Below are 16,984 nucleotides of genomic sequence, written 5' to 3'. Positions count from 1 at the left end.
TAAATGGGCAAGCCACCAGGCGGGGACTATGTTCACAGTGCACCAGCAGATGAACACACAGCAAAACAGACATTTCTCAATGCTCATGGGAAGCAAGCCACTCAAGTCTAAAACAATGAGCCAAAGATTTACTAGGCACTTTGGCCAAGAAGACATTTGGACAGAGGGTGAATAAGCACAATAAAGATACTCAACACTATTAGTCACTAGGATATGCAAATTTAATTAAAACCATAATGCAATAACACAGGATATATCAGAATGGCCAAAATTTAAAACTGACAAGATTGAGTGATGACCAGGTTGCAGAATAATTAAATGTAAAATGTAAACATCCATTTTGATAAAGAAAGAGTACTGTCCATTGTTGGAAACTGTCCATTTCAGAAACTATGAACAAGAGATTAAAATAATATAAAGATGAGCCGGGCGGTGGTGGTGGTGGTGGTGGTGCTGCTGCTGCTGCTGCTGCTGCTGCTGCTGCTGCTGCACACCTTTAATCCCAGCACTCAGGAGGCAGAGGCAGGTGGATCTCTGTGAATTCAAGCCCAGCCTGGACTACAGAGCGAGTTCCGGGAAAGGCGTAAAGGTACATAGAGAAACTCTGTCTCAAAAAACCAAAAAAAAAAAAAAGATGATTATTTCTTGGTCCAAAGGCAATAAAACATCAAACGACCCAGCTAATACCTTTTCCCAAGAGAAACAGCAGCAGTGCATGTCCAGTTAAAAAGTGTACATGAACATTCACCCTCCAAACTGATAACTGTCTATCAACAGGTGAATGGATAAACAATCTGTACCCCTGTAAAACACCACTCAGCAGCTGGGCGGTGGTGGCACACACCTTTAATCCCAGCACTCGGGAGGCAGAGCCAGGTGGATCTCTGTGAGTTCAAGGCCAGCCTGGGCTACCAAGTGAGTTCCAGGAAAGGCGCAATGCTACACAGAGAAACTCTGTCTCGAGAAACAAAACAAAACAAAAAGCAAAAAAAAAAAACAAAAACAAAAAAACACCACTCAGCAATATAGATAGATAGATAGATAGATAGATAGATAGATAGATAGATAGATAAAGGCCTAAAGGATTGATGAGTTTCAAAATAATTACAGTGAGTAAAAGAAGCCAGGAAAGAAAAGCAAAAGGGATACTGTATTATTTTATTATCTAAAACTCTGGAATATGCAAACTAGTCCAAAGTGATGGAAACAGACCAGAAGTTGCCTGCATCCTGAAGAGGGTATCAAAGGAAGGTTGTCATAGGGACACAGCTATGGTTGCGTAGTCCCCACAGCAGATGTAGCAGCATGTCTGCAGTCCAGACTGTTGGGAAGGCTGAGGCAGAAGGATCTCTTGAGCCCAAGAGCTCAGGGCAAGACCCCCTCTCCCAATAACAAAACAGAAGGTGAGGTGAGTGTGCACCCAGAATTTACTCATGAGAAACTTCATCTCTAACATAGTGTTTCTCAACCTGTGGGTCTCGGCCCCTTTGAGGGTCAAAGAACCCTTTCTCAGGGGTCGCCTAAGGCCACCCTGCATATCAGATATTTACATTACAATAACAGTAGCAAAAACTACATTTACGAAGTAGCAATGAAAATAATATCATGGTTGGGGATCACCACAACATGGGGCACTGTGTTAAAGGATGGTTGAGAATCACTGCTGAGGTGATCACACCGGAAGCTAAAGCCAACGAGAGGCCCTTCAGACAGGAGAGACCCACCCTCAAGAATGAATTAATTACAAACAAAAAGGGGCTTAAGGTTGAGGCCCTTCTCCTGCTCTCTCTTCCCCTTTTACCAAGGGATGCCACAGCAAGAAAGAACTCACCAAGTGCAGTTCTCCAACCCAGAATTCTCTCCTCCCAGCTGAAAGAAAGAAATCTGTGCTCTTCGCAATTACCCAGTCTCGGCACTGTTAGAGCAACACAGAATGGACACAGGAGGTAAGGAGTACACTGTCTTCTGTTTAGCCACTCCTCTTAAGGAAATTGCATTCAAAAGAATGAGATACACAACGTGGTTAAGTGAATTAACATGGCTCTAGATTAGATATACCAAATGGTGTGGCAAATAAAAATACTCAGTATAAAGAAACTGCTCAAATTAGCATTCCTACTCCAAGAAGCTAAACATGACTAGGAAAAAATACGCAACCATGATGCCTGCTTTCACTTTAAATGATGGTTTCACAGACATAGGCAGAGGATGGATGGATAGATAGCTAGGTAGCTAGGTAGCTAGGTAGGTAGGAAGACAGACTGTGGTGGTATTGTGTTCCCCAAAATATTGTGCACCCTAATAAACTTATCTGGAGTCAGAGAACGGAACAGCCACTAGATAGACATAGAGGCCAGAAAATGGTGGCACTCATGCCTTTAATCCTAGCATTCCAGAGGCAGAAATCCGTCTGGATCTCTGTGAGTTCACTGGCCACACAGGAAACAGCCAGGCATGGTGACTCATGCCTTTAATCCCAGGGAGTGATGGCAGAAAGCAGAAAGGTATATAATGTGTGAAGACCAGAAACTAGAAGCTTTTAGCTGGTTAAGCTTTCAGGCTTTGGAGCAGCTCAGCTGAGATTCATTCTGGATGAGGACCCCAAGGTTTCAGTCTGAGGAAACAGGATCAGCTGAGGAACTGGCAAGGTGAAGTGGCTGTAGCTTGTTCTGCTTCTCTGATCTTCCAGCTTTAACCCCAATACCTAGCTCTGGATTTGTTTTTATTAACAAGACCTGTTAAGATTCATGCTACAGGGGGCTGGAGAGATGGTTCTGAGGTTAAGAGCACAGGTTAAGAGGACCTGAGTTCAATTCCCAGCAACCACATGGTACTCACAACCATCTATAATGAGATCTGGTGCCCTCTTCTGGCCAGCAGACATACATGCAGACAGAACATTGTATACATAATAAATAAATAAATTAATTAGTTAATTTTAAAAAGGATTCATGCTACAACAGACAGATATATATGATAGATAAATGACAGATAAATAATACATAGATAAATAGATATATAAATAGATAAAAGCTAGGTAGATAAATATTGATTAAAAGATGATAAAGTAGGTAGATAGATAAATGATACATGGATTATAGATTTGGTTAGATGATAGAGAGTAGAAATAGATGATAGTGGATAGATTGATAAATGATATATTATGGCTATATGGTAGATTGATAAATAGAATATAAATAGATACATAGATGATAGAATGATGACTGATAAGTATAATCAATAGATGATATATAGCTAATAGATATGTGTAGTTTATCAGATATAATAAGCTTAACAAAGCTATTTTTCTAAAGAACGTAGCAGGCATTTGGTAAGGTATTTTTAGAAACAATAAGTGGCTGAAGATTCTAACACATGCTTAGGATGCAGAACCCTAGAAGGAAATGGGAAACCCCAAGAGCACTTTCTTCACAGACAGAAATGAAAGACGAACATGTCTAAAAGGAAGGCCCCTCAGTAAGACTTCACAGGGCCTTTCTACCAAGGAAGAAGCTCTAAGCTGATTCTTTTGCCACAGTTGGGTAATTTCTTTGAACTCGTCCTAGAAATGTGGCCTGATCTCTTATTTGATATCATCTATAAACAAACTGAAGCCAGCAATTCAATTATCTTTTTTTTTTTTTTTTAAGGAAGTGGCCACAGCCTTAGTCAGTGAGTTTGGTAGCAAAGTTGCTTTCTTTGGACTCCTGTCCATCATCCCCAGCTTCCTACTGAGATAGGAAGGTCACTATCTCTTCACGCCTCTCCCTTATGTTTCCATTGGTAATTCTAGCTCCACACATCACCAACAGCCTCCACCTAGTGCATGCAAACAACCATGTCTTTCCTAAGCAGCTCACAGTTTTCTGCAATGATTCTTTTATGTCCACACAGAAACACAGTGCACACACTGAATTTAAACAGAAACAAAGCACACACTTGCATTTAAACAGAAACACAGCACACACTTGCATTTACACAGAAACACAGCACACACTTGAGTTTAAACAGAAACACAGTGCACACTTGCATCTAAACAGAAACACAGCACACAGTGAGTTTAAACAGAAACACAGCGCACACTTGCATTTACACAGAAACACAGACCACACTGAGTTTAAACAGAAGCACAGTGCACACTTGCATTTACACAGAAACACAGACAACACTGAGTTTAAACAGAAGCACAGTGCACACTTGCATTTACACAGAAACACAGACAACACTGAGTTTAAACAGAAGCACAGTGCACACTTGCTTTTAAACAAGGTTACCCCGGACTCACCTCATTTCCACCAACTGCCTTGGTTAAAATCACAGCAGAAGACACAGGGGGAGGCATGCAACCTACTGTCTGCAGACTGAAAAATAAAAGAAAACCCAACAGTAAATAGCTCCTCATTTCCAGTTATAAGTAATTCTCCATAGTCAGAACTAAAGAGCAGAGCTGAACAAAGAAAACGTGTTTATTGGTACACTCTCCCTGTGGAGCTTAATCCCTAAGGACAACATGACTAGAAGATACGGTAAATGTATGGGCCCCAAGAGCGTGTAACATTATATAGGCTTACATGCTTTTATTTTTTGAGTTGTTTAATTTTAAGGGGCTGGGGTTTAGTTCCGCTAGAAGAGTGCTTCTTTAACAAGCACAATGCCCTGGGTTTTATCCTTTGTACCACATAAAGTAAGGCAGGCCTATAATCCATCCCAGCAATACATGAGACCTTGTCTCATTCTCTCTGTCTCTCTGTCTCTGTCTCTCTGTCTTTCTCTGTCTCTCTTACACACACACACACACACACACACACACACACACACACACACACACAAAACTTTGATTATGGAGCTCAGAAAGCACCCAGGTTATATCAAGTGGAGTGACTGCATGGTAATCCACATAGACACTGTAATCTTGGGTTACTGCCATTGATGTCTTCATGCGGAACTGGTGCGGTGGGGACACACCTGGGGTCCCAGCTCATCGGAAGGTGAGACAGAGGAGCATGAGTTCAAAGACAATAGAGGCAACACAATGAACCTCTGTCTCTAAAGAAAACCTTTTGGTAAGAAAAAAAGTCTCAAGATGACTCAAAAATTCAAAAATATGTGATAAAATAAAAGTTTACATTTTACAATTCTCAACTTTCACCTCATAAACATTCTCATGCTGTAAAATTATTTTGGAGGCAGTGATGTAATCTCACGCTTCTCAAATTCAGACCCCACAGTGAATTCTAATATCCACTTAAAATGTTTTTATTAAATTATGTTCGTATATCTACAGTCAGGACAATAGGTCTATTCTGTCAGTTAGTGTAGAAAAAAAACTGCATGCCAGGCAAACCAAACTATGGGCAGTAAATGTAAGGATTAAAACTGAAGAACACTCCTCAGCACTTGAACAGAATATGGCCTAACCAAGAGGAAATTCACTGAGGACACTGGGACACAGACAGTCAGGAGAGGCCAGCCTGGGCAAGATATTGAGGACTGTCACTCAAAATAAAGTAAGAACAAGGGATCTAGGAAGATTTGGGTACTTTTGTGTGTGTGTTTGTTTATTTGATTAGTTGGCTGGTTTTCTGAGACTTGGTCTGGTTTGAACTCACCACGTAACCCATGATAGCTTGAAATTCCCAGTCTTCCTGCCTCAGCCTCCCTAGTGGCATGCCAGCAGAACATATCAAGTCAATATTACGAGTTACTATTAATGATAGTCCCTGAGATACACAACAGAGCTCCAGAATACATTTATTCAATTTCTAGAAAGTCAGTTTTTTTCTCTGAAGTCATCATGGGAGCTAGCTTTCACCTCATGATTTACTTTCAGCTTTGGAGTAGTGTGACTCCACGTGCTGCTTACAAATAAACTGTTCGCTGGGTGGTGGTGGCGCACGCCTTTAATCCCAGCACTTAGAAGGCAGAGGCAGGAGGATCTCTGTAAGTTCAAGGCCAGCCTGGTCTACAAAGCGAGTTTCAGGAAAGGTGCAAAGCTACACAGAGAAACCCTGTCTGGAAAAACCAAAAAAACAAATAAACTGTTCACCAAAACCATCCTTCCCTGAGACTGCTGCCGCCATCCCTGGCTAGAGGCTAGTCACCCGTGTCTGGACACTCATACTGCTGAGTGGTTCTAACCTCACTCTGCTCCTTACATTTATCTACCATGATTCTGAGATAGAGTTTGTACTCCTTCAAGCTAACTGGGCTGATTAGTTTTTATTGTCAACTTGACACAATCTTGGAGAAGAGAACCTTAACTGAGGAAAGGCCTCAATCAGATTGGCCGATAGCATTGTCTGTGGGGGCATTTTCTTGATTACTACATGATGTAGAAAAACCGAGCCCACTGTGGGCAGCACCATCCCTGGGCAAGTGGGCCTGGGTTGTATACGTCACGGACAGCAAGCCAGGAAGCAGCACTCTACCATGGCCTCTGCTTCAGTTCCTGCCTGCAGGTTCCTGCCGAGTTCCCTTGGTGATGAACTGTTACCCAGAAGTATAATGAAATGAATCCTTTCCTTCACAGTTGCTACTGGTCATGGTGTTTATCACAGCAACAGAAGAGCAAGCCAAACACAAACATACTGGTGTGTCTACTTAAACTGGGGAGGCCGAAGGAGACCAAAGGGATTGGAGAAGAGATTGCCTGAGATGAGGGAGGGTGAGTATGGGCTGTGGGCTCCTGTAACGTCTGAGGAGGAGGGCGCCCACCACCTGTTTTGCCTTGCACAGATGACAAGTGCTACTCTCCTCATAAAACATCACCATGCTATCAGAAAGCTCTTTCTGATGACTACCTTCTAAAGCCTGATTCTTTCAGGTTTACACTTTTGTGAGCACTCTCTTTTTTTCTTTTTGGTTTTTTGAGACAGGATTTCTCCTTATAGTTTTAGTGCTTGTCCTGGATCTCACTCTGTAGACCAGTCTGGCCTCCAACTCACAGAGATCCACCTGGCTCTGCCTCCCAAGTGCTGGGATTAAAGGAATGCGCCACGACCACCCAGCTTGTGAGCACTCTCTTATCTACAGCCTCAAGCCCCAGATTCTTCAGGCCAGTCCTTCAGGACTCTGCTGGACTAACACTAAAGAAATCTTATGTGTCTCACTAATGCCTCATTTTGTAGCTCTCCACTCTAGGGACACACAAACTTTGTTGAGCTGTAACTGGTATTTCCTATCATTCGTCATATCTACATAGACATATATAATACACAGAAGCATACATAAATAGCATATATAAGTTGTATGTCATCAGTTGGATTGGGAGTTCCCTGAGGAAAAATGAAAAACATCTTCCTACTCCTTGTATGCCCCGTGCACAAGCAGATGCTTAGAACTTCCTGATTCTTAGTTCACAGAAGTACATCAATGTTCTGGAATGACATCATCTTAGTTATGTGGCATTTTTACCTCTCCTAGTGAAGTGCAGTATGGTGAAAAGTGCATTTCTGATCTCCCTGTCTACTCCTAGGCCATCAGTGGCCCCTAGCTCAGTAAATCAAGTTGCCATTCCCCATGTGGCTCAGCCCTGAAGCCTTAATCTCCTGGTGGCTGCCACAGCCTCCTAACAGAGGTCACGAAAACTCTAATTTACAGTGGCTCCTCCCATACTCACTTCTGTTGCACTCCCACATTCCACTGGCCTCCACACTAGTTCCATCTCAAGCCCCTGTACTACCCGCCTGACAGCCCAAAGCTTCCCATGCAAACAGGACTCACATCACCTGTTTTCCTCATTGCAGCCCCAAGGTGCTTCCCAAAGCACCAGAAGAAGACCACAGCTTAGTGTTGTAGCTCAAAAGACTGTGCATCTAGCATCTGGTCCCCTTCCCTCCAAATCCTACTATCCTTCTACTACATGGCCAGGACTCGCCCACGGGTATGTTGCTTTCCTAAGTGCATCTATAAGACTCCAGGCTTGTTTCTGCCTGACTGTCTTTGTACATTGTTACCTTTGCCAAGAACATTCTCCCCAAGAACTCTGGGAAGAATCAGGGTTCATCAGCAGCCGGGCTACTCAACCCCTCCCCACCCCACTGCTCACTTCCCTCTGACATCACTCATTTTCAAAGTACCCACCCTCTGGCACACAGTATGGCTAAATGGATAACAAAGAAATCATGCCATGGATGGAAAAATTTGATGCAATCAACATCATTAAGTATGTGGTTAAAGTGCGGTTGTCCCCATTTTATACAGAGAAAAGCAGATCTAAACTAGGAGATAATTTTACTGAAAGTCATACAATGTGCCAGGGGTAGGGTCAGGGGGTAACCTCTGGGCTCTGTGGTTGGTATTTTAGCATAACATGATGCTGAAGTGAAGTTAGTTTTAAACTATTTATTTAATTTTTCAATTGCTAAATTCTTTTCATTAAACATGGTAACATCTTTCATGAAAGAAAAGATTCTAATAAATCTCCTGTTAAATTAACTATAACATCAACATAAAACAGAGTAGGTGAAAAATTAAGTATCTGTCCCACACATATACTTTCATTATGCCTTTTTAAAACAGACATTACATTCTGACATTATCAGTCCATGCTTGAAAAAACATAGACAGGCAAGGAAAAACACCAGTTGAGAGCCTACATTCCCATGCAGACAGATCTGGAATCCTCTAGTGTCTCCAATGCTCATTTCTGTGAAGGGGGAGGGGGTGCATGTGTTGGTGCAGGCCCAGAGAGCATAGGAAAACAGTGGGTACAATACTCTCCCAATCTCCACGTCACTCCCTTGAGATAGGAACGGAACCTGGAACCAAGCTGATGGCCAGCAAGCCCTACCAATCCTACCTCCTACAACCTGGGGGTCACAGGCATGCTCAGGTCCGATGCCTGTATAAGCAAGCACTCTTTATCACTGAGCCATCTCCTAGGTCCTCTCCTACTCATTTTAAATGCCCACAAAGTATACATTCTGGAACCTTAAAATGAGGCACAGGGATCTACTTTACGATTCGTTACATAATTCTTTCCTGAACCTCTGATGAAACTCTATTGTTTTAATAGACTGTTTAAAAAGTGGTCTCCTTTCCTTATAACAAACCCTTTGGTTTGTGGTTGCCATAGGAACAATAATGTCACTAGAGCTGCCCCATTAAAAGAATCCTGTCAAAAGGTTTAAACGTACCCTTTTAAAAGCCATTCATTGATGGATGTGACCGATAAAAGCTGAAGGAAGAGCCAGATGGTTGCTGGGAAGAAGGCAAGTGTGAAGATCTGGATGAAAAGATGCAGTTTCAAATGCACCAATGCACTGGTCAGCTCCTGGAGAGTGAAGGACACAAGGACAAGGGTAAGAGACAAACTCTGCAGAGCGAGCATAGTAAAGTGACGTCATGGGCCTCAGCTCTGAGTGCTGATTGCTTCAAATCTTAGACCTTTACAAGCATGTGTATGGGGCTATAAGAGAAAAAGAAGCATGAGGATGGTTATGAAATAGTTTCATATAAACCTCTAAGCTATCTAATATGCTCTAAGAATTCAGATCGGTATGTTTCTGGACAGCACAGTAAAAGCAAACTAGCATTAGAGTAATATAGATTCAAAGATTCTTGATGATATAATAAAACACATGTTTACCTACATTAAAAAATTATCTTAAGCTGGGCAGTGGTGGCACACGCCTTTAATCCCAACACTCTGAAGACAGAGGCAGGCGATCTCTGTGAGTTTGAGGCCAACCTGGTGTACAGAGTGAGTTCCAGGACAGCCAGGACTGTTTCACAGAGAAATCCTATCTCAAAAAACCAAAAAAGAAAACAGATTATCATAATAAAAATCTTAGCTAGAATGCACAAGCAAGGCATTTGTACATATTTCTGATGGGTCTATCAAACATCATAACTTTTCTCAAGAATAATTTGGAGACCTGGAGAGATGGCTCAGAGGTTAAGAGCACTGGCTGTTCTTCCAGAGGTCCTGAGTTCAATTCCCAGCAACCACATGGTGGCTCACAACCATCTGTAATGAGATCTGGTGCCCTCTTCTGGCCTGCAGGCAGAACACTATATACATAATAAATAAATAAATCTTTAAAAAAAATTTTTTTTTGAGCAAGTATTGAACCCAGGGCCTTGTGCTTGCTAGGCAAGCGCTCTACCACTGAGCTAAATCCCCAACCCTTAAAAAAAAATTTTTTTAAGAATAATTTGGGAATATATACCACGAATAATACAATCTCGTGAACACAATTTTATTTCTAGGTACTAATTCCAAGGATAAATGTGGTTACAAATGTTCATACATAAGACTATTATATTATCTATTTATTTGCCCTTTTGTTCATTTGCTTGTTTTGAGACAGGATCTCAAGTAGCTCAGGCTGGCCTCAAATTCTATGAACAGCCCAAAGACATCCTGATCCCCCTGCCTTTATCATCTAAATATTGGAATTACAGGCATGTGCCAACCATGCCTGGTTTATTCAGTGGTAGGGATTAAACCCCGGGCTTCATTCTCACTAGGAAGCATTCTACCAATTATACAATATGGCTAGCCCACAACATCATCTGTGAAGAGCCAAGTCTAAAGACAACTTAAATGTGCAAATCTGGGGTATTGTAGCTTGCACTCGGAATGTCCCACGGGATGATGTGGCAAAGGATGGCATCCAGCAGATGGCGTTATCCTGAGGGGTGGCAGAAAATTTAGGAGGTGAAGCTAGGCTGGAGGAGTAGTCACAGGAGGTATGCCTAGACCCTCCCCTTCATGTGTCTCACTTCCTCACCCCATGAGACAAGCAGCTCTGCCAAGTAACCCCTTCCCCACCACGGTGACAGTCAGCCTCAGGGCAGCCAAAGTGATGGAAGCAGCAGACCACAGACCAAAGTCTATGAAACCATCAGCCAAAACAATCACTCTTCCCTGTAGACTGTTCATCCCACGTATTTGTCAGAGTTAAAAAACAAACCTAGCACATAGGGGGACGGTTACATAGGCTGAGGGCTAACCAGCGCTGTGAACTACTAACTACTGCCAAGGATGAAATAGAAGACCTTACTTACACTCCACCCCTGGCACAAGCTACGGAGAAAGCTGGCAACATGTTCCATCATTCAAGAAATGCTGAATGGGGCTGAGAGAGTGCTCAGTAGCAGAGTGCTTGCCATTTGTGGACAAGGCCTTGGGTTCCACCTCCAGAACTGCCACGCCCCATCCCACTGCAAGACCCAAACCTGAGTTTGATCCCCAGAACCCATCTTTAAAAAGCCAGGCATGTTGCCATGTACTTGTAACCCTAGGATGAAAGAGGCAAAGACAAGCACTTTGAGCCTACTTAGCAAGCCAGTTTAGCCTACTTGGTGAGTTCCAGGCCAGGGAGACCTTGTCGCAAAATAGAAGGGTGGAGGGTCAGAGATGATGGCTGAGGAACAAGACTGGAAGTTTTCCTCTGAACACACACACACACACACACACACACACACACACACACACACACGCACGCACACGGGCACACACATACACAGGCACATAAAACATGCATATACACATACATACAAAAACAAGAAAACAGATAATAAAAAGCAGTAAGTCCTATAAAAGCCAAGAGAGCATTATTCCACACGTATTCATGTGAATTAAAGGCCATATGTTGGAATGCACCACCATGAGTAACTGAAAACTGGCTCCATGAGACAGTTTGTTCATTTACACATAATACAGGCAAATCCACTGACTACAGCAGAGCCTCAGAGAGCAGCAAGAGACACTTGAAACCTAGGCTCTGCCAAGGACCCAGAAATATGGTAATTATACACCAATTTCCCTTCCAGCCCTCCCTGTCGAGAGGCAGCAGCAGAGCTCTTAGCTTGAAACAAGCAGCAGAACCAAAAGCTTAGAATTTACTGCATTTACTGCTCAGCTAATGCAATTTCAAAAATCATCATCAGTTTAGAAACAAAGAAAACCTTGTCTATTCAGCCCTCCTCAGGATCCTTTTGCAGGCTCTGAGCTCTGCTGCGTTCCTAGAGCTAACTAACCATGGTGCCCTATAGCCACAGACACTTAAGTATTTGTTTAAATGAACTGGCCTTGCCACAGTTCTCTGAAAATGTAAGTCTGAAGTTGGATATTAAGGTTAGAATATGTACAGTTTCCCCACAGGTTCATTCCTGTGTGTGTGTGTGTGTGTGTGTGTGTGTGTGTGTGTGTGTACATACATGCACACTCAAGTATGTGTCGGTGCCCAGCCCATGAATACATGGGCATCCTCTATCACTTTCCACCTGTTTACCTTTTTTTTTTTTATTTCATTTATTTATGTATTTATGTGTTTGTTTGTTTGTTTGTTTGTTTGTTTGTTGAGCCTGGAGCTTGCCATTTTAGCTAGATGATACCTCTGGGATCCACCTGACCCTGCCCCAACAGTGCCATGGTTACAAATGCATGCCATTAGTCTGGTTTTCACATGGGTCCTGAGGATTACAACTCAGGTCCTAGTGTTTACACATGAGTACTTTACCCACTGAGCCATCTCTGCAGGCCTGGGTTCCTATTCTGAATGTTTACTTCCCGACTGGTTGGCACTGCTCTCAGAGGGTATGGACTCTTCTAGAAGCAGACTGTGGAGAGTCAGAGCCTGGGCCTCGGTTCCATCCTCACCCTCTGTCTTATTCCAGTCTTCCATGATGTGAACGACCTACACACACATCCTCACAGGTGAGAGCTGTCTCACTGTGCTTTTCCTGGCAGGAGGAGGTGGAACTGTGAGCCCAAATAAACCTTTCCTCTCCTAGGTTGTGTCTGTCCACAAATTTGGTCTTAGAAGTGTAAAAGTAACTACTATATTGGCTACACATAAGGTAAGTTCAATTAAATCTCACTGTACTTCAATATAACAAAATTTCCAAAATCAAACTTTTAAAAAATTAGAAACCAATAGTCAATAGTCATAAAACTGAAGATTTAGTTGCAGTGGTGGCGCACACCTTTAATCTCAGCACTCAGGAGGCAAAGGCAGGCGGGGCTCTACAGAGCGAGTTCTAGGACAGGCAGGGATACACAGAGAAACCCTGTCTTGAAAAACCAAACCAAACAAACAACTAAAGATTTAATATTGCATTAGCATAGGACCCTTTAAGATTTTCATAAATTAGTAAAAACTGGCTAGGAAGATGGGCCAATTTGTAAAGTGCCTCCTCCACAAGCATAAAGGCCTGTGCTTGGATCCCCAGTACCTCTACAAAACACTGGGTGTGGTAAACCGTGTGTGTGACCCTAGTGCATGGAGGGAGGGAATACAAACAGGCAGAGCCCTGGAGTTCAATGGGCAGCCAGTTTAGCCAGGTGGTGAACTCAAAACTAATGTGGAGAGTGACAGAGAATGCCACACATCAACCTTGGCCTCCACACGTTGTGCACATGTACAAATGCAAACACAAACACAAACATACACTATATACAAATACAAACACTAATAAAATAAATAACATTCCATGAAACATTCAATATAAATTAAAGCTGAGTAGGACAAACCCAAATGCTTTCAAATAGACTTGTTAATAATTTACTATCTCCAATGAACAAAAATGCACTATTCTAGGACCAAATAAGATAGAAAATAATAATCACACACACACAAAAAAAAAAATCAAGACCCAGTTAAATTCATTTAGGATTATTAAGTAAAAAATAAATTACAAAACTATTACTTCCTACTTCCTAGCTGTTGGACTAACCCTGAAAACAGCAGGGCTTAGAGATGGCCTAGCATTAGTCACTGATATAATCTAAGTTAAATGGCTTCTGAAAACAACAGACTGTTGTCCTGGTTTGAAAAGGGTCTTTGATGGAGAAAATGGCTTTCATGGCTACTCATATACCACAATGAAGCACAGGATCAAAGTACTTCACCATTACATCCAAATTAGCTGGGTAACTATGAAGGCTTCCTAGGTACTCACAGAAGTTGGTCCTTAGAGAAATGCCGATAGCTATGGCCTTCTTCCTTCATCAACTCTTACAACCCACAAAGTTGGCTGCTTTAGAGAATAGCATTAAATAAGAAGCTACGGAGTATGAGACATGAAGTCTCTTGCCAGACATCCCATGGCATAAATAATAGCTGTAGCCATTAAATAGATACCAGGGGACATAGTTAAAGCAGTGTCCCAAGCAGAAGACTTTGGTAAGGCAGCTGCTCCACAAAGCATCAGCCAAGGCCAGCAGGAAGCCCCTCCAAGTCATGGCTGACCTGCACCACAGCACAACAAACTCCATTCTGCATCACTTTCCCACATTTAGAACCTACTGTAGAACTCAGGCACTCACAGACGACAGCCTGCTCCCTCTAACGGTGGCTACCTCTAACAATAACATTTCTAAAAGGCCTACAATGAAAAGAACAGGAAAACACATCCTGCATCAGCTATTTTCAGATTGGCAACCCATCAGTGAGAATACTTAGAATTGCTGGGATGCAATTTATCAGTTCTAAACACTACACACTAATCCTATGTATATCAAAACATACAAGACATAAGAGTTTTAACACTCTAAAAACTACAGAATGAAAAAAATTAACAAAAGCAGTCCCCCGTGTTATTAACAGGGTGACCTAAGAAGGGGGTAATTGACTATATTCTTTGTCTGAGTTGGCTTTCTATTGCTGTGATAAACACCATGACCAAAAGCAACCTGGGAGGGGAGGGTATTCACTGAGGGAATTTAGAGCAGACACTCAACCAGGAACCTGGAGCAGTAACTAAGCAGAGCCCATGGGAAAGCTGCTTACTGGCTTGCTTTCCATGGCTTGCTCAGCCTGCTTTCTTAAATCATCCACACCAGGTGGCACCATCTAGTGTGTGGGTCTTCCTACAGTAATCATCCATCAAGGAAATGCCCCTCAGACTTGCCTACAAGCAGCCTGATGGAGACATTCCCTTAAATAATGTTGACTCTAGTTCAAGTCAACAAAAAGTAGCCAGCACAATCTTCACTCAGGTCACACCAAAATCCTTCCATGTGACCTAGCTATGATCCTGGGCACATAACACAGAGGATCCATATCCTACCATGGAAATCTACAATCTACATCCATATCCTACCACACAGAAATACTTGAAAAAAAAAAAAATATATATATATATATATATATTCCTAGCTGCTCTACTGATAATAGCTAGAAAATGGAATCCACCTAGATGTCCATCAGCTGATGACCTGTATGTGTAATTTGGAGTATCTGTAGAAGTCAGGTGTCAGAAAGGGCTCATGACAGAGGACAACAGGCCTTCATGGAAGGAGGGTGCAGGACACATGTGAAATGAAGGAACACTGGGGATTAAAGCTTTACCAGGGATAGAAGTGGAGGAAGGGAAGGAAGGAAGAGCAGGGCTGGTTAACCAAAACTAAGAGTGTATTTTAAAAGGCTATGGAAATCCACCATTTTATAAGCTAATTAAAATATAGTTTCTAAAAAAGAGTTAGGGGCTAGAGAGATGGTTCAGCAGAAAGATCAGTGGCTACTCTTCTAGAGGACCCAGGTTCATTTCCCAGCACACACATGGCAGCTCACAACCATCTATAATTCAAGTCCCAAGGGATCCAACACCCTCCTTAAGCCTCCATGGGCAACACACACACACATGGTGCACAGACATACATGAAGACAAAACACCCATACACATAAAATAAAAATAAGTAAATCCATATAAATAAATTTTTAAAGTGTTTGAAAGGGTGTACCCTTTATGATGGACCATGCTTCCCCTAGAAGACATGCATTATTAAGTGAAAATCTCAAGGCCAGGTATGAGATAACTCCCAACAGTTATTGGTAAGGGAAACCCCAGAGGCCCATCAAACAACATAAGTTGTTGCCACTGTTCCTGGTTACCCACAATAACTACAGGGTAAAAACCCTATTGCTGAGAACAATATGCACTTTGGTTATAGCATATAGAGAAATCAAGCTTGAACTGACCTGAAAACTTCTTTGCTAGTTAGCTTTCATAGTGCCAGAGGTGCCATGCAGGCTATTGGAGGATACAAGTCATCAATTATCTAGGACTGGACCCTGGATAAGGATTCAGAATATAAACCCTTTATCCAAGATGTGCCCACTAGTGTAATAATGGCATGACTGTTATGAAGGTAACCAACCACTTTTAACAACAGATGCTAAGGGCAGGTGAGTAAGGAGTGCTATGGAATTCTGCCTTCTAGACATGATATGCCAAATGCATTCATGAACTCATAGCAGCTGTGATTATCTGCAAAAGACCTGCACAAAATCAATTAGGTCAATAATTCCAACATGGATAGGTTAAAGAGATGGCTCAGCCGTTAAGAGCACTGGCTGCCACATCAAATTAAACAGAGAGAAACTCAAAGCGATTCCACTAAAATCAGGAACAAGACAAAGCTGTCCACTCTCCCCATATTTATTCAATATAGTACTTGAAGTTCTAGCTAAAGCAATAAGACAACAAAAGGAGATCAAAGGGATACAAATTGGAAGTCAAACTTTCACTATTTGCAGATGATATGATAGTATATATAAGTGACCCCAAAAATTCTACCAGGGAACTCCAACAGCTGATAAACTACTTCAGTAAAGTGGCAGGATACAAGATCAACTCAAAAAAAATGGTAGCCCTCCTATACACAAAGGCTAAAAGGGCTAAGAAAGAAGTCAGAGAAGCTTCACCCTTTACAATAGCCACAAATAATATAAAATACCTTGGGGTAACACTAACTAAACAAGTGAAGGACCTGTTGGATAAGAACTTTTAAGTCTCTAAAGAAAGAAATTGAAGAAGATATCAGAAAATGGAAGGATCTCCCATGCTCATGGATAGGTAGGATTAACATAGTAAAAATGGCAATCTTACCAAAAGCAATCTACAGATTCAATGCAATCCCCATCAAAATCCCAACACAATTCTTCACAGACTTGGAAAGAACAATACTCAACTTTATATGGAAAAACAAAAGACCCAGGATTGCTAAAAGAATCCTGTATAATAAAGCAAA

The 16,984-nt window shown here is 42.0% G+C and overlaps 1 protein-coding gene across 9 annotated transcripts in view; it reads right to left on the bottom strand.

Moving 5' to 3' along the window:
* The window catches only part of Slc10a7 (solute carrier family 10 member 7), a 254,156-nt gene that overhangs the window by 224,490 nt on the left and 12,682 nt on the right, over positions 1-16,984 (bottom strand). For 8 of the 9 annotated variants that reach the window (XM_036187490.1, XM_036187492.1, XM_036187488.1 and 5 more), the window contains exons 3-4: positions 9,138-9,274; positions 4,286-4,361 (exon numbers count right to left, since the gene is read on the bottom strand). In XM_036187490.1, the coding sequence (XP_036043383.1) occupies positions 4,286-4,361; positions 9,138-9,274 (213 nt within the window). Of the gene's footprint in view, positions 1-4,285; positions 4,362-9,137; positions 9,275-16,984 lie in introns of those variants that run through there. The other variant, XM_036187493.1, reaches the window with a different exon arrangement.

Source organism: Onychomys torridus, chromosome 5 (assembly GCF_903995425.1).
Source record: "Onychomys torridus chromosome 5, mOncTor1.1, whole genome shotgun sequence".
In the NCBI taxonomy this organism is placed as follows: domain Eukaryota; kingdom Metazoa; phylum Chordata; class Mammalia; order Rodentia; family Cricetidae; genus Onychomys; species Onychomys torridus.
The sequence above is the reverse complement of the archived record's forward strand: the minus strand, read 5'-3'. Positions and strand labels throughout refer to the sequence as shown.